At 39.7% G+C, this 21,605-nt stretch overlaps 1 protein-coding gene across 4 annotated transcripts in view; it reads right to left on the bottom strand.

The window, feature by feature from the left end:
- The window catches only part of LOC138116628 (ephrin type-A receptor 3), a 178,782-nt gene that overhangs the window by 146,843 nt on the left and 10,334 nt on the right, over positions 1-21,605 (bottom strand). For all 4 annotated transcript variants that reach the window (XM_069026115.1, XM_069026107.1, XM_069026127.1 and 1 more), the window contains exon 2: positions 15,983-16,047. In XM_069026115.1, coding sequence (XP_068882216.1) covers positions 15,983-16,047 — 65 coding nt within the window. The remainder of the gene's footprint in view (positions 1-15,982; positions 16,048-21,605) is intronic.

Genomic DNA, 21,605 nt, shown 5'->3' on the forward strand with positions numbered 1-21,605 from the left:
TTCTTGAAGACTTAAGCAACAAAAATTCCCTCCTGAAGCTCTTTCCTGGTACCCAATTTGCTCTTTACAAAGACCACCACAATAAAACAGCAACGCTTGTACTTTAGAATGTGCCACACCATATTAACGGGAGATTAAAGAACTTCTGTGCAGAAGTACATCTCAGAAAATCTGAAAATCAAGTCTGGGGAGTAAAGCAACAACAGGTACACACATTGTTGGTCTCCAAACATGAAGACTCTCTGTATTTTTGAGACATGCTTAACACTACAGAAGAGGAAAAAAAAAACAAAATTCAAATTTTAAAAGCTTAGGTGAAAACCTCATACCTCAGTAATTTTACTTTTTGTACCATTTGTTTAAAGTTAACTCTTACTTCAAATTCCAGCAACTGGCACAAACCACGGTCAGGAAACAGCAAACTATTTTCTCATTAAAAATTACTGTCTTATTCACCTCCTCATACCTCAAAAAAACTTTCACTTTTTCTGCCAAACCCCAGCTAGCATTTCCTTAATTTTTTTTTTTCCAAAGAGATCATGCCAGTGAAACATACAGCATCTGTGCAATGCACACATTTTGTCTTGCTATTTATCACTAAACAACAAAGATTATTAATTTCATTTCAGAAAACAACAATATTTCATATTGACCAATTATTTAGTTGAATACGGAAGGGTGGTGGAGAGAAGATAGTTCTTAGCTGTAAAAATAATCAAACCTGTAAAATTGTCCTGCTCTACATTAGTATCAAAGCAACAGGAAAATTTCATTAAGTTAGGATTCTAGTTGTCACTACAATTTCACCCCCTTAGATTCAGTGATTGTCTGGGAAGAAAATGTGATTTCATTAACAATATTTTTAAATAAGCATTTTTTCTGCTAATACGGTGATATAACCATAGAATACAAGTGCTGTTCCTCTGAAATCAGCATATTAGTGTTACAAAAAAAGTAGTACAATAGATGCACTTGATGTGCTTGAACACCATGGGAACACCTTACGGTATGAGCTCACAAAGGGCAGTGTAACTATTCCACATTTAGTAAGACAAAAATCTAAATGAAAACTATTCTGTAGCATAAGGAATCATTTCAGACTGGAGCTGCTCAAGTTTACATCACATTTCACCACAAATTGCTGATGTGCAACAGTTCCTTCTTCTCCCTCAAGAAATACTGAGATGTATTACTGCATCTTCCTACCATAAATCAGGATTGGATCAGGCTTGTGATAGGGAACATCACTCACTGTCTAATCAAATTAAGCCGCCAGGATCAGAAATACTGTGACTCTAAGCTTGACAAAATTGACTGAACATCTCCCCTGGAATGTTGTCTGAAATAACACCCCTTATTCCTAGTAAGACATTCTAACCATAAAATGATTTTGTATAGTATGCGACTACTTTTCTTTACACCTCTGACAAATACTATTGTGGGGTGCTTTTTTCTATTTCTCTGTGAAAGTGATACTTGAGGATATTTACATGACTACTACTTGCAGCCAGCCCTTAAAGCACATCTCAGTTGATCAGAGAAATACCCAAAAAAGCTCCAAATAATATCTACAACAGTTTTCCTATGCCTACAAGCACCAAATCCAGAGGTAATATCATCAAAACCGTGACTGACCTGAACACTGTGCTAATGTCCAAATGCTTTCCAAGTTCCAAAGTTTATACAATAAATTGTATTGATGAGGTTTGATGACTTTTCAAAGAAATTATTTTAAACTAATCAGAGCTGTAGAATAAAGGCAACAGAGCTTAAAGGAGACATAGAAAAAGTAAAATTAAATGGTAGAAGGTAGAGGAATTTAACTCTGCATACCCAGTAAAATTTTATAGATGTAGTCATCCATGAAATCCTATTTTGTTATGAAAACTTCAGAAGCAAGAGATTTAGTGAAGACTTAATTTCTCAAAAGGAGGAAAGCAGTCCAGGCCAAATCACCCCATGTCCGTGAAACCAAATGAGTTGCTCAGAACAGCAAGGTTGGAATGTTCACTTCTTCATGTTAATAAAAAGGCAGGAAGTAGAGAAATAAGGAATAACCTTTAAGAGCAATAAGAAAGCAGTCAGGTTCTGTAAGGCAGATATCACACTGCACATTGTCAATATGCTGCAGTACAAAATCAATGACTATCAAATTAATTTCATATTCACTCTCGTACCATCAATCACAAAGAACTTGGTATCAATACAATGATCTGGTCTATAGCCTTCATTTGAATTAAACTGAATTCTTTTAATACTGGCTGTTTTCTTTGGGAATGGCAAGGCTTCTTTGGTTTGTGGTTGTTTGGGTTTTTTTAACTCCCAGTAATATAAAAATCTGATTTCCATGACAGTCTTTCCCTCAGTTTACATACACTGCATTTGGTTGCTCTGATATACCAGCAACAGAAGTTCTAGTTTAATAAATACAAGTTTCTTTTAGATGAGTCTTTTAAAATTAGCATGAAAACACTAAAAAATACCAACTTGTTTGCATGAAGAAAAGACAAGATTTGCATAGCAGGACTGATAAAAAACCTTGAACTGGCAGGACCTAATGCAACTCACAGATAAGAAGTACCTACTGTAAGGTTATGAAATAGGTGTGGATGTTTTAATGCACAGAATAGGCTGCATACAGCATTAAATGTATACAATTTTGCAGAGTTATTTGTTTTTTTAACTTTTTATCAGGCAAGAGTGTGTGCATGGCTACAAAAATTTCTGCAGTTATGTGACCTTCACAAAAAAAAAAATGACCACTGAGAGCTTCTACTATGCCCATAAAATTTTAATATTTCAATTCTAATTCAAATATTAGAATTTTGCTTTATACTTTAATTTGAACAGGACTCTGTACTTATTCTATCCATTAAGGCATCTGCTCAACCATGGAAAAGAAGACTTAAAAAGAAAAAAAATGAAAGAAAAAAGGGACAAATGCTGCTATGGAGGGAGTCACTGCTTCAGGAACACAGCCCTGTGGAGAGAAAGGACAATGCTGTCCTACAGACCCCAGAGCGTGAAGCAAACATGGATTCTCTTCTGGGTTTAACAAACAAGAGGAAAAAAAAATTAACCTATAAACCATGTGTGTCTCTTTCTCAGTCTGCAGCTTGTTCATACATGTTTATGTATTTTAAAGATTGCATCCTTCATTTTTCTTTTTTTTCCTCCTTCCTGAATTTCCTCTTGGTCTCTTCCTTAGTTCCACCTCCTTTTGCTATTCTCTCTTATATTGTGATCTCCTGTTTTCCCCTACATCCCTATTCATTTCACTGCACAAAATGTCAAGTGGCACCAAAAAACCTAATAGCAAACCATTCTCAGTGTCAGCTAGCCTAATATCATCTGTCTTGCATTACTCCTGGTTTACACATTTTCAGAGATTTGTGCACACTGAAACAATGTTTTTAACCTAATTTTGGTTTTAGACAAACTCCACATCAATCAAGCTAGTCTGAGTTACTTCTAAAATTCTTCACTTTTTCTTCTTGTTATTTGCCCATTCTCTCCCAGATAATACAATACATCTTTATTATTTATTTTGACCTTTTAGCATTCTCACTTTATTATCATTTTAATAATGCCATTAGCCATTCCATAACCTTTCCAGCAGCACAGAATACCATATTCATTGCTCACACCAGCCATCAGTGGTTACTTATTACACTTTTGCACTCATTAAGTTTTCACAACAAAGGCATTTACAGTCACGTTGAACCAATGATTCCTCTTCCGACACTCACTCCACCTCTGTCCTTTCCAGCCATGACTTGGTCTCACAAAGCCTGGCACAGGATGTGATGCCAAAATATAATTTATATTCACTTTGGTTCATGCATTTACAAAACACTACTCACATTTAGGATGCCAGAGGAAGGAAAAAAACTCCAAAACACAAAACCCTTATATTAACTTGTCTCTTTGTTATGTTCAGTGCAGGAGCATTACCTACATGAAGTCACATTTTACTCTTAGTTACAATGGAAATTCAGCACAATTCCAATTTGAATATGAACAAGGCATAGAAAAAGAGAAATAAAACCCTGCCCTAAGTTACTAAATGAACTTGATTCCTAAATACAACACATTGCAAGTGGCCATGACAAAAGCTGTTTACATTTGGTCATAGCACTGCCTTGAACTCAACCAGGCAAGTAAGTTAAACAAACCGACATCACATTTGGCCAGTGTTTGTAAATACCTCTACCACGCACCAGTTAAAAGGCATGTGGTTTAAAAGAAAGTTCACTTCCAAACACGTCAGAGACAATTAAATATACATTTTATAGTAAACATAAAATAGGGTGGCAGATATAACCCCGCAAATTTTTTGTACATCAGCACTACAAGAATCCATGAACCTTCAGGTCTGACACTTCCTTGCTCCACTGTTGAATCCTTTGCTTTTCAAAGGACATAAACACAAACAATTACACATTTAATGCAAATTATATACTTAATAACAGATTATATTTCTCTTTCACACTTTCTATATAGGAACCTGCCATTCTTCAGATTGAAACACAACTCTGAGTCAAGTAAAACTTTTTGTATTTTCTCTGGTCTGTCTTCAAAGTCACCGCATTTCAGCCTGTATGGCACAGATTACAGACCTTTCACTTTGTGTCTCTATTAATAGTGGTTTACCCCAGTAAATTAGCTCTATGGGTTTAATGCTGCCCTCCACCTTCTACATCAAGACATTGCACTGGTGCAGTCACACGCAACAAGTGAATTTTCAAAATGTAGTGTGCAAGATATGTCCGTTTTCCTAAAATCTTAAGAACGCCAACATTCAGCATTTACTATTTTCAAAATGTCTTCCATTCTCTCAATTTCTGGTTACATTTCCTTTATCAATACTTAAATACAAAAATCCCAAACCCTTCAGGAAGTCAGGAGTGGGGAAGCCCACAACCCACCCTCTGCTTGCTGCCACACAAGACAGACAATGCCCAACTTCCTCTTAAAACACTACTTAAATTAAAAATGTGACAGTGCTGATGTTCAATAAGGGGTTTGTTCCCAGATCTGGCCATCCCATCCCACCCTCTATGGTTTAAAACCAACACCTGCCTTTAGTCACATGGGTATTTTTCAGATTCTTCAGTTAGTTCCCAGTCTACAGGAGTAACAATTCAGGAGTCCTGTGGTTCTGGCAAATCAATCCCATGGTAAAAGGAAAGTTTCCACCTGGGCTGCACATTTATTTTGTGCATTACCTCATCACCTCTGCCTGTCCTTCATCCACACAGCACTTTTCTACAAGATCTGATTAACATTCACCCTCTGGATGTTTTCATTGTAAGAGGATGTTCTAATCTGAAAACCATTTACTTCTGAATACACACTGCTGAATTACGGTGCCATAAGGAGAAGCGCAGCTCAGCTTCTCCTCTAAACATTTCTTCAGGCTAAAACACTTCTCCAGAAATGCTCTGCAGTTCAAACATTTATTACCAGGTTTCACAGCAAAATTAAATTACCATCATGGATACATTATGTTTATTAATAAAGTGTCACAGAAATATTAGTGAAAGTTAAACAGGTAACACAAGGCTATCAGGGAACATAAACGCTCAAGTTCCAGTAGCAGTGTTTGCTTTGCCAGGTTACACATCCCATAAGTCTGATGGAGTGCACTGCACATGATGCATCAAACTGCACAGTCAGGAAGAAAATGAACTTCTGAAGCTCTGGTTGGGATTTTAATTCTTGTGAAAAGTAGAAAAGTGAGAATCCTGTTTGTTTGGACTTTGAGTGAGTGCTTACAGAGGTGCAGAGTTTTGAAGAGGTGACAGGCACAAATGTCACTGAACCAATCTCTGAAATACAGAGTCTCAGGGAAACCAGGAGTTAACCCAAGCTCTCTCCCTCTCAAAGAAGCCAAAGGGTTCTGTCTTTTCTCTGGAACATGAAGGTTGTTGTGGCATCTTTATTCCCTATTTTCACAGGGGAGAGAAGCTCCAAGCCTTCCAGATGGAAGGCAGCAGAAACAGCTCCATAAGCAATTTAAATCCAGGTTGCTTTCTGGAGATTTCAATCTTGATCCTTCACTCACCCTCACACCTGACATCTCTCCACACAGATCTGAATGTTTAATGTCACCATACTCAGAGCTCTCATCTTCAGTTCAGCTGCCATTGTTTACTCAGCTCTCTTTTTTCTGTATCCTGTTTACCCACAGAAAATGTTTGGGTTTTTTTAACAAACAAAAACCCCACAAACAAACAAAGATACAAACAAACAAAACCACAAAAAAAACCCAAAAGGAAAACAAAAAAAAAACAGCCCAAAAAAACAAATCTCAAAACTTAATTCCAAAAAGCATTTCTGTTACTGAAACTTAAACAAACAAAATCTCCCTTCTGGGTAGAACATACAATCTTGAGAATTTTTGCTATCATTGAAAAAGCTCTTAAGATTGGAAAAGGTCTTGAAAACATTCAGATTTTAGACAAACATGTCTCCTTTTACAAGAGCTATTGATCACAAGTTAGTTTAAAGCCAAACTTCTCATTTTTAGGAGCTGTGAAGAAATAAGCCACACTATGCTGTTACCTTTCTTTTCAAGAAATCCCTCCAGAACCCATTTAGCTTACATAAATCCCTGGGTTGTAAAAGGAATGTAAACTAAACTGCAGTGTTGCTTGTGAAGTGTTTTCTAGACTGAAACACTCAACCAGTGACACAGATAAAGCACCTACATCCTTACTTCATCCCATTCTTGGATATTTTTCCACCATCCTAGTAGAGGTTTTCCAAATTAACCTTCCCATTAAGGAAGCCAGGATAGCAGTGAGTATGGCATCACACCTAACAGGATTGTTCAATACCAACTTCGAGGACAAATCTGTTGCAAAGACACAGGGATTGCTCAGTCCTGGAAAAATGAAAAGCTGAGGAATGATCTCATTACAGACTGCAACAACTTGAAACGAAGTTAACACAAACTCTCCTCAGTAACAGCAGATGGTCTAAGAAGAGAAAATAGCCACAAAATGTGTCTTGAGAAATTCAGGTTAGGTATCAGGCAGAATTCTACCCACTAGCAGACTTTGTGGCACTAAGACAGGCTGCCTGGAGGGGCTGTGGTATCTCCATCCTCAGACTCCACTATCCAAAACCAGAGCTGCTGGCCTGGTAGAACCTGAGCAATAATCCTGCACCGAGCAGGAGACCGGATGGAGTAAATGGCCTCCTGGCAACACTCCTAAACAACATTTTAATATGTCCCTGGTAACTTACATCTCTGAAAATAAGGCATATTTCAGCACAATATTTTAATGAAGATTCCGAGTGAAAAGTAGATTCTGATTTATGCCATTCTGCAGCCTGACTCATAACCAACACTAACATTATCGCCCTCTCCCATCACTCATGACTTTTGGGAGAATTAACTTAAACCAACTTAATTCACTATAATGCTTCTGTTGATATCAATGAAGTCTGAACAAGCACTAATTAAAGGATTAGTGGTCCAAATCTACCCTTAACATTCCAAGATAAACAACTGATATAGGATACTAATTCCTACCTTTCTACTCAGAAAGTGCAGCATATAAATGTCGACATCCAGTTTAGAAACTAAGTTTCAGCTGCTGCAAACAGAAACTTTCCTCCAGATTTAAGAGATTCACTTTGGGGTTAGGCTTTTATTTTGTTTAAAAACACGAACACAGAGCAATTCAGGTTTTTTTTTTTCCCCTGGAGTCCAACTAAAATCAATTGTCAGGCTCTTGAGGAAGGATGGTGTTGACTGCCCCTCCTCGTCTACTGCAAGAGCACACAAACCACATCGCAGCACAGCACTCATCCACACGTCCTCGGGCTAACACACAACCAGCAATCAAATCACTCCGCGTGTCCCAGCTGCCCTTTGGGGCCTCTGGAAACCCAACAGCTGGAAATAAAGTTCGAGGAATCGCTGTTAGGCAGGAAGAACCAGCCCACAGACAGAGTGGCCGAATGTCAGAGTAAAACGCCGAGATTTCATCACCTCATTACGTGTAAGATGGTACCTACGCACCGTGCAGAGAGCCCTCCGCACCGCACAGCCTTCACTGAGCTCAACCACTGATTAAAAGCAGAACATGAGTACAAAACAGGAGTTTCACCACAGCACCTTCTGCTCCAAACACCAAACCAAGGGCACCAAGAACCGAAACACCGGTACTGGCTGTGATCTGGAGTCGGGTGGTTTATCCCAAGGGACCCACAGCAGCTGCCTAAATCGTGGCGAGCCTGTCCACGCGGGAGCGGGGAGGTGCGGGACAGCATCCCGCCGCAGGAACATCGCCACCTGCCGGGACACACCGCGGGGATGGGAAGTGGGATGAGGCCTGGGAAGCAGGAGCGGGGATGGGAAGTGGGATAGGGCTTGGGAAGCAGGAGCGGGGATGGGAAGTGGGATAGGGCTTGGGAAGCAGGAGCGGGGATGGGAGGGCAGCAGCGGGGACGGGAGGCGGGGATGCTGCGCTCGGAGCGAGCCGGGCTGCGCTGTGCCGGCTGAGCCCCGCCGCTCCCGCTGGCGCAGGACACCAACATCCCCGCAGGGCACTCAGCAGGATGCCGGGCGGCTGGGAGGGGAACAGCGAGGTGGGTGATGCTCCCACCATACTCATCATCATCACACACGGCTCCGACCGAGCCGCAGCCCGTCCCTGTGCGTGCCGCAGTGTCCCCAGGGCTGGCGATGCCCAGGCTGGGGCGAGGGTGGCCGGAGCACGGCGGGGAAGGAGGGGAAGGCGCTGTCCCTCTGGCAGGGGACCCCTCCCGGGCCAGCACTGGACGCTGCTCCGGGCAAGTTAAAGCGGGCGAAATTAGGAAATTAATTAACACAATCCTCAGGCTATTTTCACAAACAACTCTAAAAGGCTGGGGAGAAGAGGGAAATCGAGCAACGCGTGTCTCCTGCCTTGGAACGTCCTGCGAGTCTCGCTCCTTCACCCTGCACAGCCATCAGTGCCCTTCGTGCCCACTTCCCAATTCCTTTTAAAAGGACTTTACAGCATAGAAAACACTCTTCTAGAACTACAATCTCACACTGAATATGTAGAGACATTTGGGGAAATAACAAAGAAACTCCAGAATAAACTACCTACCCAAACTATTGAGACCATAAATAGAACCACAGCAAAGCTATCAGGAGAAAACATTTATGGGCATTTTAACAGGAGACGTGAGTTGCTTGTCTTGTGGACTTGATGTTATACAAACAGTCTTAAAACCGACTGCAGTGTGCCCCTGTGATAAATAATATTGCATTTCATGACAGTTCCTGTATTTACTTTGCTCTGTTCTGGTTTATGCAAATAAATTCAGCACAAAAGAATAAAATTATGAAGTGAGCCTTTCCTTACAAAATGAAAAATACCTCATGGTGATGAGACCATTTGAGAGAACTTCTCACAAATGGCCTGGATTTACGCTGACAGAAATAAAAGTCTGCCCATGAGGAGAATGATGTTGCTTCTAAGCTTTGAAAGTTAAAAGGGAAAATTGGAAGCTGAAGTATCCGCATTTCCAATTTTAAATAAGATCTTTATTTAACTCTTGGAATAGAAGCCAAAACTTGCTCTTTCCTTTTTTTTTTCTTTTTTATTTGAAACCACAGAAAACTGATACCCAACCTTCAGCAACCTTATTACCAGTAAATAAAAGGACTGATGAGGCTAATGAAATACAGGGAGGGTGTCCATGTATTTTTTTATAAAGTGTGGTATAAAGACATGGCCCTTACTTTTTCTTCTTGTTGTTGCAACTTTTTTTTTTTTTTAATAGGAATCTCATCATTTGAAGTAACATAGTTAAAAAATGGGGGGGGGGGGGGGGGGGAAGCCTTTCTCCCTCCCTGAATAATAACCACTGAAACTAGCACAGTTTCTACTTCAGATCAACTTAAAAGCTTTTTTAAAAATGTACCAAAACACAGCACCGTTACAATCACACTGAATTTTTCAAATGAGTGCAATGCAGACTGAAATTATCAAAAAAACACATCTTAAGTGTATCACAGTGCTCCACATTTTAAAAAGGAAGGAATTTCTTTCTGGTAAAAATTCTTAACAAGACCAAGGATGCATAAAAATCTGAAGTAATACGCTTAATGTCTTTTTTTTTTTTTTCCCCAAAGCATTTCTCTTATTTCTTTAGTCAACTCCACTCAAGTTTTTTGATTTAAACTTCCTTTTTAAATGCATGCAAGTAGCAAAAACAGTGTACAGATGAAACACAAGTAAAAGCCAGTTAAAGTACACCAAAAATACAATTTGTCATGGACTACTCACACACTGATTCTGAAAATATCAACAAAACTCACATTTATTCAAAAAGCAGTCATTGATATAAAAACATTCATAGACTTAATATATTAATCTGGCCTATCTCATAGCTTTATATTGTCACCAGAAATACCTATCAGAAAGGGGGAAAAAAAATAAAGTACAAACAATTTTCTTTTTACTCATTCAGATTTTGTATAAAAGCAGTAACCACAAACTGAAGAAACCACCATTGCATTCTGATTCAAGGACTTGAGTGTGAATGAAGAGACTTTTAAAAATTCAAAAATCAGGCAGATTTTTAAATGTCCCTCTCCAAAGCAAAATCATTCACTTTACAGCAATACATTCAGAGAGTTTTATTCTAGCAGAAAGAAAACAAGAAGTCTAAAAATGAGGAAGAGCACAGGCTTGATTACAGAAAACTGAGGTGAAGAGAAAAACTTATGAAAACGCTTATTTTTTAACGCTTTCACTATTTCGAAAAAAGAATCAAATGAAACAAATACATTTTCACTGCACCCCAAAAGGACCTACTGAAGTGAAAAAAATAAGCAGATTAACAAAAAAAAAAATTATTTTCCCAATCAGCCACACAATAAAGATGAAACAAAGTCTGTGAATCACTAAACCAGAATCCCAAGTGGTTCATTTGATTTGCAATCGTCACAACAGTCTGCCTGCATTTCAGACATGATACACAACTCGTGGAAGGCAGGGTAACAGTATGAGGTTGTAAGGACACCTGAGCTCAGGCAAAACAGATAAATCTTGATTTTAACAGAACACATTGTTTTAAGAAGTACTGAGGAAATTCCACTGCTAATGGATAGGAAAAAGAAAGTATAAAGCACAGCATGTTTGCTTTCGTTTTTAAAACAAGGACTTAATTTTTTGTTTTACAAAGATATCTTTAAGTTTCAGGTTTTTGTCTCATACCAATTGTTTGATATCACTGGATTCACTTTGAAACTCTTTTTCACAACCACTTAGTGATTTCAGAAACACTGCCCACTTTATTTGCAGCAGAAGTTGTCAAGTTTGGTGTCAGACAAAAAACGAACACAGGCTAAGACATCAATCAGCATCAAAAGAAAACTGAGGCGTTTCATAAATTTTTGTATTTTTGTTGGCCAGTTTCAAGGTTTTTTGACAACTCAGCTGCCCTGAGATTCTGCAGTGGTGTGAAAATATGAGACTTGTGCAAGGAAGGGAAAGTTTGTGTGCGCAGCTGAGGGGGAAGGCTGAAGCGCGACACAAGGAAATCCACTAACACTGAGGACCGACTGAAAAAAACCAAACCCAAACCTTCCACAGCACAGGATGCAATTAACATCAAGACACAAAGCTGCAGGAAAACAAACCTAGTGGAAATATTTATTAATCTGCAAAACATCTTCTGTATAACAGAGAAACTTTCCAGTCACAGTGGCCTGAGAAACTGATTCTTGGACGCCATTTATTTGAGTGCACCTTGATCAGAGCCTGGATGTCACTCTGCACAAATTCTCCTCCACCTTCACCTGGTCACAAGGGACTGCTTATAAAAGTCAGGCTCTTCTGCAGTCATTCTGTCCATGATATCCCACAAAAAGAAAAGACCCAAAAGTTTTTACAGTGCCACACATTAGCCAACTATTGAAAGCAGAACAAATGAAGCCAAGGAGGCTGCCAGCAGCCTGGGTAGGCAGCAATGCAGGCTAATGTGACAAACTACTTTCAGGCTTTTGAAATATAAGAAAGGAGGCATTTTCCTCACTTTCACTTGGATTTTTTTTGATTCTAACCCAATTTTTGGTTGATGGAAAAACTCTCATTAATCTCAGTCAGGCAGGCTCTAGCCTGCCCAACACACCACCAACTATTACAGGAGCAGGGAATGCTATCCTTCTCTCCTCTAATACTGATGAACCAGTTTCCATTACTGAAATGATCAGCTTGATTTGTTCAAATCACCACCAGAGTTACCACCAAGAAAATGCCAAGTTATTCACACCAGATTTCAAACTACATGCCCAAAAGTTTAGGTGCTGACTATGGCCAGCTCTCAAAGAAATCCAGTATTTATGAAGAAACTCAGGGATTTAGGAAGCTGTTGAGATCAAAGATAGGATCTTTATTTTCCAATTAGTCTTTCAAATTTTGCCTGCATTTTACTAACTTTAGTCATGTACAGAACACATTGAGGTTGGGTACTTTTTTCATTAGGGTTGTTTCTGCTGTGGTTTGTTTTTCCTGACTTGGTTTGGTTCCTTTTTCAACAATTATCTCTTACATGACAGTAGAAAAAGGCCATAGCATTCCCTTCTCTAGCTACAAGCAAAACAAGATAAGAGTGATTTCTCTGTTACTTTTCTACTGACTACATGAAAAAACTGTGCCCAAAATTTCAAGTCCATAAATTTGACTGATAAACATGTAAAGATTGAGTCACAAGCTGGGTGAGTGCAGAACGATGGATTGAGATTATGTCACGAATATATTTATTTTTTCAAATTTCCCAAAAAAAAACATGGAGCAGGAGTCAGACACATCTTTCTCCCTAAAAAATGATGCTGAAACCAATACAATTCCCCCCATGAATATGCAGAGCAGGTTGTAGACTGTACTCTTTTTGTCTTGTGTGAATTATCCATCACATTTCTATTGTATGTTATTAAAGTGACTTGCTTTTTCCTCCCAACCCCCACATCTGTGCTGCTGTAATTTATGTGAATTACGGTTAATGATCATTTGCATTATGCTTAATCAGCATATCAATAATATACTCTGCACAGACTAAGTAGCTCTTCTTTCTTTCCCCTTTAATGAAACCTATAGAAATGGTGCTGCTGTTTGACTGATTGGCAACACAAAAAGGTTGCCTGGGCAGGTGCTGGGGATGGTGGCACAGGATAGAGGCCTTGTGGCTGCTGCCAATCATGCTCAAGCATCAGCAAAACCTGCTATTATATTTTTTAAATTCTGGTGCCTTGCTTTCTGGAGGGGTCAACGCTTTGGGCTGACGGGGCTTTAATGAGCTTGACCAGATCAGTGCTCCTAGAGCCAAGGCTGTGGCTGTGTGGGATGGTTCAAGGAGAGATCCCATTCTTCCAGGGTGATATTACTCACCGGAGTCTAAACCACTGCCATCACAGTGTGCTCATGTGGATCACACAAACTCCTGAATACAAATGAGCTACAAACCATAACATGAATATTCAGGAATTGCTGGAAAGCTATTATTACATATGCCCAAGTCGAGGGCAACTTGGAATAAAGAATGCTCGAATGCTGGAAACAAGAGCCAATCGATTTGGGTCATTTTGCCAGAAATCAATCAGTATCATGTATTAACAGGATAAAATTATTAACCTAGTAAGAGGTTTGTTAAACACTTCAGTTAAATTATTTTTAAAAACTCTCTAAGTCACCAGCTTTGGTGTACTGACATTTATGTGAACACTGCTGCACGCTCGAGAGGAACTGGCACAACACCAATATTCTCATTTGTGAGTCACAGCCTCCAGTGCAGCTCTATCAGCTTTACCTTGTAAATCACAGCTCTGCTATTAGCAATCTTTCAATATGATGTGACATCTTTATTATAATGTTTTTCCACTGAAGTTTAAGTTCATATTTTAGTTAGCTCAGAGACAGACACAGCCATATTTACCAGGTTTAATTAATTGACTATAAATAAAAGGGCTGTAAGAAGAAGGCGCCTCTCTCACACGATGTTCAAGTTGTCACCATCTTACAGCAAAATGCCAATTGGGATAGGATAAACATTGCTATTTCTACACTTTACATTTATATTTCAATATGCAAGCTTAAAATTTCAGGCTATTGTGAAGACTACAGTTTAGAGCTTCAGTTCTCTTCCAAAAACAGTCACAGCATATGATCTACATTAATTTACTGCCATGCGATTTTTAACTAAGAATTTCATTAACTTGCAAGAACATCAGTGAAATTCCATGATTTACTTTGGCTTCGATATCCGTGGATATGGCAGTAAATAGGAACAGCATGTACAAACACACACAAACAACAAGTTGGGCTGGATTTACCTGACAAAAACTTGCAGAAGCCAATAAAATCGGCTTTGACAGATCCGGGGGCCCTTTTAGGTGGGGTAATGCAGCACATCTGTTTTACTTATAGCCCCCATGATACCCTGCATCATCCCCTACCAACTGCTTTAGGCATCCAAGGCAGGAGAGACACAGCTGCAGGGATCAGAGCAGCAGATCTGCACAGCTGCAAGGAGCTGAACAGAGCAGAAGAGCAAAGCAGAGGAGCAGCGGGAGCTGGGAGAGAAAGACTTCACAAAAAAAAAATGCAAGTGAAAACAAAAAAAAAAAACCCTGATGAGCCAGAAATTGCTGGAGAGTTCCCTCTTGGACATCCTGTTTAGAGACATTTCTTGTTGGGAAAAGTCAGCAGAAAAAGCCACTGGGAAGAAACATGAACCCTCTTCCCACTTCTTCCCCGTGAGAATGGAACAATTTTATCCAGAGACATGGAGAGAAATCCATGCATAAACTCAAAAAATAAACCAAACCTTCATCCTTAAATACTGCTAAACACCTGCATAATGCTTAATATCAAGAAGGCACAACTTAAACATTAGGAAAGGAATCCCATGAGGCAGAGATGCAAAGGCACTGTTACCACTGATTCTGTAAAAGTGATAAAGGTGAATTAACAGCTTGCCCAAAGGTACAAAAAAAAGAAAGAACAGCAAAAGAAAGTCTCACAGGGCGCCTTCTTTAAGCAAAGACTTGATGGCCCATCCTTCTCTGAGAGCAAGGGCAGCTCTAGACACAGGGGTTTCAGTTTACCAGGTGGTTTTTTTTGTGTTGGAGGAAACAGAATGCAAGAATGCAAGAGTCACCTTGCATATCTGCACAACGTAATGCAGAAGGAGAGCCATGGGATGTTCCTACACACACCCACGTTCCACAGGGACATGAAGGTGGGGAGTGAACACATATCAGCAGCACTAGACAGATACACACTATTTAGTCATCAATATAATGTTATAAAAAAAAAATTTAAAAGAGACTGCTGGCAGAAACTGTGTACAAATGATGGAGTTAGCAAACTGGAAAGTACAGATGCTTCAGGACTGCACTTCTAAATCTTCCAAGACAATGCCTCGTTTCATTAGCTCTGGATACATGGTAAACAAAAAAAACCAGCAACCACCACTAGAACATTATTTAGACATTTCTTTAGTAATATTTTACCTCATAACTTGAACAGTTCAGCAACAATTCAGCACAAACAAGTACTTACATCAGCCACTTATGTCCACACATTTTTCACCTTCTGCTACTTCCATCTGAACAAATTAGCAACTAATAACATGAAGCAGAGCCATGATCTCTTTTAGAAATACACTTTATGATAGAAGAAGGATCAGTACCTAAAGAGAACTTTTTGCTGCTGTTGTTCAGTGCACCTCTTGCTTTCATTTTTCTCCATGAGGAGCGAGCCCTTCCTGTGGTTTACCTGCAGTGGGATGCATGTTCTAAAGAGAAGGCCCCACAGCTATGTAAGCCATATTTTGCACATTCAGAGCAGACTATTTTTGCAGCTCCAAAGACCCAGCATTACTGCACGGTGTCCTCTGAAGAGGAAACAATGGTTAAATAGCACATTGGTCTGTAGCAGCACTTTTCCATTTCACACTCTAGTGAACTCACCCCATGTGACGGGTAGGAGATCCAGCCCAGCTCCCCTTGAATTGTTTTTGAATCCAGCAGATTAACTAGAAAAGAAGACACAACGAAGAGGAGTGAGTTTTGTTTGCCTCTGCCCAGTTAACCTCAGTTACCCACACCCAGAGCCGTGTTTATCTGAGGACCCTGTGAGCAGTTGATTTGTTCAGGTGGCCTGGCAGTGAAGCTGCACAGAAGAAAATGACAAGACAAATGAAAAGGATCATCTTGTTTAGCTTAAAACACTACGAACAGCAGAGAGGGGAACTTCTGAAAACCAGAAAAGTGACAAAAAACAAACAATGGATCACTGGCTAAATTAATTGCAGCAGGGGGTGGGAACAGAACTCTCCTATCAGCTGCACAAACCACAGTGTTTTCCCCTTGGATGCCTGAAATTTGGGTCAATGCATCTAACTGCACTGGTGAGATCTGAATATTTGAATCATTATTTGATTAAAGGCCTTATTTGATTTGGCATCTATAATTTTCTCAGAATACAGGAATAAATAATGAAAGCTGATTAAAGTCCTTCCTGCAGTTCTTTCTTCCTTCTGATCTAATTTGTTCTCAGATTGTCTTGCAGTACCGTTCTCTAAATGTCATGTGTAACACATTAGATACAAAAGTAATTGTTTACAACGTTACAAGTTCAGACAAGCCTACTTTTAAAGAGGGCCATCAACTGATTGCTAATCTTGCTGTTACCTCTTTTTTTTTTGTGCCAGGCAATAATCTTCACTGTAAGAAGGAAGATTTTATTTGTGAACAGTCTGACAGGCATTTTCCAGTCAATAAAATCTCAGTGGGTTTATACCTATTTTTAGACACGACGGTATTTAAAATAAATACATACATCCAAATTAAAGGATTTTCTTCTTTTGGCATTTACTTGTTTCATACAAGCACAAAAATAAATTCTCTTCCTCATCTTGGCCATACAGTCTCCAAGTGCTAGATCACACACTTCCCTAAGTAACCATTTCTTTATCAACATGAAGCAGAACAGGTGAATTTATACAAAATATTGTAAAAAAAAAAAAAAACTCAAAAAACCTCTATATAAATATAAACTAATGAAGTATTAATACTCAACATGGCAACACTGTAATATTTATTATCTGCAATCTGGGCTTACTCTTGTTGGGTGTGTTCACCAGCCCCCACACCCCCTTTATTTTTTTTTCCCCCCTTCAGTATGAAAATTAATGATAATGAGAAATGAAATAAATCTCACCATATGCTAGGAAATTTTAACACCTGACAATGACAGATCTATTAGAAGTGGCCACTGTAGCAGTCTGAGCAGCTTCAATTTCTATTTGTTAACCCAAAGGGTTGTCGCTGCCCACAGAATCAGATGGCCTGAGCATTGGTACTCCAAGTAAACAGAAGAATGGGAAGCAAAAAAACTGAGGGAGAATATCAGCTAAGATATTTGTATTATTCCATCATTCTCCTTTTAACTGCTGTTTAATTTTGGACACCACATTAAAAAAAGGGCTCTCTGAAGGCATTATTTTTACTGTTGATTAGGATGTACAGAAGGAGACACAGGTGTACAGGATTATAAATAAGACTGTGTCATAAAGAACCAAAAATATACATATTTTCTCCATTTGTGTGCATACATATTTGTGTTTTGTATGGATATATATGCACTGCTATACTGCCATGAATGAGCTGCCCTGCCATCTATGTGGAAAAAATGTTTCCCCCTGCAGTTATACTCCCCTTTCAAAGAAAACAGTAGCATTGTTTTATCTACATCAATAAACAAAATATCTTTACTAATCTGACAGAAAGAACATAATCCAGTGCTACATATTCCTTAGCTCTGAATCAAGTCCTCAATCACGTACACAAAGAAAAACCAGTCAGTCCTTTATTGAGTGCACAGGGCCCTAGGCAGGCTATTCTGCAGCAAGGTTTGCATCTGTAAAAAGGAAACAGTAATAAAAACTCAAAAGGAAAAAGTGCACGTCTCGTTTTTGTTAGTAGAAATTCCCACAGATTCTGGATCTCCTGGGATGAGACAGATCTGTTTGCCATGCACCTGCACTGCACGGTGCTGAAGGAAGTGTGGCTCCTGAGGTAAATCACTTGGCAAGAAGTGGCTGAGGCAAATCACTCAGGAGTAAACTTAAGTGACATATTTATTCTTTAAGAACGAGCTTCTTGAAAGCATGATTGCAGCCACTCTGAAATTGATGAATTCAGTCCAAACTCACCAGTTTCATCTGCAAAACATTACCAGGCAATGGATCCACAGCCTGGTGGCAGTTTCCCCTCTGTAGACCTGCCCAGCAGGTCCAGCTTGCCCTCAGAGGCATCACAACAGGACATGGGTGGCAATTAAATATTCAGACTTCCCCATGACAGGCAGGTACCTCGGCCATGGGGCATCTTGACATCATCAGGATCAAATCTATCAAGTTAAGAACAATTTTTCACCTCCTCTCCTTCATTCCACCTTCCTCATCTCCTTCAGACTGGAACCACTAACTTTTAGAAATCCTTGCAAGGGAGGTTTTCACACTGGCTACAGGAGGCTTCTGGTTCAGATGTGTGTTGTGCTGTTCTTTAACAGTATCTAAAACGCAAAAAACATATTTCCTTTCAAGTAGTAACATTTTCCTCTCCCTGATAAAAGCTTCTAGGACACTCATTTCCCCCTGTGACTTCAAGAGAGAGCTGCACACCTCAATAGAGAGGAAACAATTAATGCAGAACTTCAAAGATGCAGTCTTGGTCTCTAGACAAAAATGATGGGGAGAGGCAGAGGTACGTTTTGTCATTTTATGTCCTACTACTACATACTAATCTGGAAACTGGAGGAGAAAATAGCATTTCTCTACACTAAGACTGAAGAAATACATAAAGAATGGGTTAGAAATTCATTGTCTCATTTATTTCTTTTTTCATGGATTTGGATGGTTAGGTAAAAAGTAAAAAAGTAAAACTTCACACAAGCACTTTATCCTACATTAACTCATTACAACTTCTCTCAATTCTGATAGATCCTTTAGCGTAACAAAATACAACATTTGGTCAGGTTCATTTTGTGAACCAATTCATTAAGTGTTTCATGAAGATATATTAAGTCAGATCATCACTGGCAGGCATTTTTCAGTGCGATCCTCATTTGTTTTTCCCCATACAACTAAAGTTAAATGAAAGCCAATAGTTAAATATCCCACAAATGCCTATAGCCACATATTTACTACATGAAAGAAGTTTGTGAGCTTCTCACACAACTCATTTGCTCTCCTTGTACCAACTCCTCCTGCAAAACTCTGTGACCATCACTCAGCTGGTTCCTACAAAAATCTCCAAGGTTGACCTGGCAGTTACCAGGGCTAACTCTTAAAAAAGCTGAACAGTTTTGTTGCTACTGATTCTTTCCAGCAGAATGCCTTGGAAAGGATTCCTGGTTGTGCTGAGGAGACACAGAGGAGTTCTCATAAAGCAACTTCAAATAAATAAATAAGTAAAGCGCTGTCTAATAATCTCAGTGTCCTGCACTGGTTCCCATCACATAATTAACTCGGCTTAAAGCTGGTGGTAATTCTGAGGGAGAATTTACTGGTATTAAGATGAGCAGCCATGACTTCTGACTCTGAAAACCAGTGATTCAGTCCCCCTGTAAAACAGCCCTGCTCACCATACTACAGTGCAGTATTTCTGCCAATGCAGCACAGCCCCAGAATGCCAATTAAGAACAAGTTCTCTTTCTAGAGGCTCTCTCCTGCCTGACTCTCCTGGCCTTCCCCACACACAACCACAAGAGAAAGAATTATCAGCTCCCTCCATGTAGATTTCCAGGGAAAAAATGAATCTCTTTCCAGAACTGGAATAGGGATGTGGATGTGAAACACAAAGCTCCCTCACTCTGCCTCTCATGGCACCAAGCAGAAGATGAATGGAGGCTTGGGTGGAACATGGCACTTGTGCTACCAGAAAGTGTTTCCAGATTGGGGAGTGATGGTTCAGGGCTCACTAACAGCATGTTCCATCAGGAGTAACATCAGGGAAAGAAAAGAACCCTAAACTAAAGTGATTCCTGAGCACAGTCTGAAAGCTGCAGCATGTCCAGAAACACGTGGAGTAATAACTGCTACAGTGAACTGAATGCAGTATAAATACCGCCTCCTCCACCCAAGGAAAAAATAAACAAAAAAGTGTTGTGCCAGGTAGAATCATTCTGAGGTTCCCTTCCTTGCCTAAGAAATGAGGAAAGCCTGCTAGGAGACAGTATCTTGCAACTTACAATATTTAGAGAACCACCTACAAACAACTTCACTGGAAACCACTTCCAAATTGTCTTCTTTACAAAGAAAATACAGAGCAATAGCCAATGTCAAAAGATGGATAAAATATTTTTTCTTCAGCTAATTAACATTTTCCATTAATATTAAAAAAAACTGCGTAAAAAAACCTCGCACCACCATGTTGTCTTTTCCTGTTTGGCATCAAACTGCCAGTTTAGAAACACAGTAGTTAGTTATTAGAAAAATGCCAACAAATGGGAAAAATTCTACTTCCTATGCAACATAAAAAAAAAAACCTAAAATGGTGAATGTCTAATTGAAATGTGCCATATAATCCCAAGCAGCAAAGAAAATACTCTGTGGCAGGAAGTCAGCCAGAACTTGGTTTTGGGGTGGGACAGAGCGGAGTCAGCGCAAAGCCTGATGTACATTTTTGGAATGGTGAACCCTTCCCAGCAAAGGGAGCTTGCACCCATATTTTCACCCACCTACGAGCACAGACCTGAGTCTTCCCAACTCTCTACTGCCCCAGCAGTGGCAGCAGAGCACCTTTGTGTCTTTATATTATTCTGGGGTTAGAACCAACACTTACAGACAGACTGGCAGAACTCGGGCAACGCCAGAGTTGCACTTTGATGAAATTTTAATTGCCAGCTAGGATCAGCTATCATGCTGATGTTGCCAAAATCATGCTGAAAACGGCTAAAGCAGACCAAGAAACCTTTGGGAAGGGACAACAAATAAAAAAGGGTGTCCAGCAATGAAGCCTCGTTTTAAGTAGCCTAATTTGCTGCTTGTCCAATAATAAAAGCCAAGCCTCCTGTAATTTTATGGTCCTGCATTTCCCCTCAGACACTGGAGTGAAGATGTCAGCACTGCTCAGAAGAAAATGATCTAAAAGCAGCCAGTAGAACTTTGCAGCACTTTCCCAACCCACATGCCAACAGTTCGGCCCATTTACCAAAAAAACTCTTCTCCAAACCTGAGATTGCTGCAGCCCAAAGCCAGGCTGCAGTCCTGAGACACAGCCCTGTGAGGTCTGCACTTCCAGCCCTCCTTGCCTGCACTGTGACACTGTAAATACAAATATGATTTTGTGCAGAACAGTCCAAATTTGGCAACTGTCATGTTCAATCTCTGGTCAAACTGCTGACTGAAGGACTCCACCAGGGTGGGGGCAAGGGACGAACAAGCAAGCAAAAACCAAAATGAATTAAAGAACAGCTGCTGAAATACTGAATACAGGAATCTTCAGAGAAGACTGGAAAGACCAAGCCTCCATTACTTTCATTTCAATGTTCAGTAAAAACTTTCCAAAATTAAGAGATTTTGTTACA

Source organism: Aphelocoma coerulescens, chromosome 1 (assembly GCF_041296385.1).
Source record: "Aphelocoma coerulescens isolate FSJ_1873_10779 chromosome 1, UR_Acoe_1.0, whole genome shotgun sequence".
Lineage (NCBI taxonomy): Eukaryota > Metazoa > Chordata > Aves > Passeriformes > Corvidae > Aphelocoma > Aphelocoma coerulescens.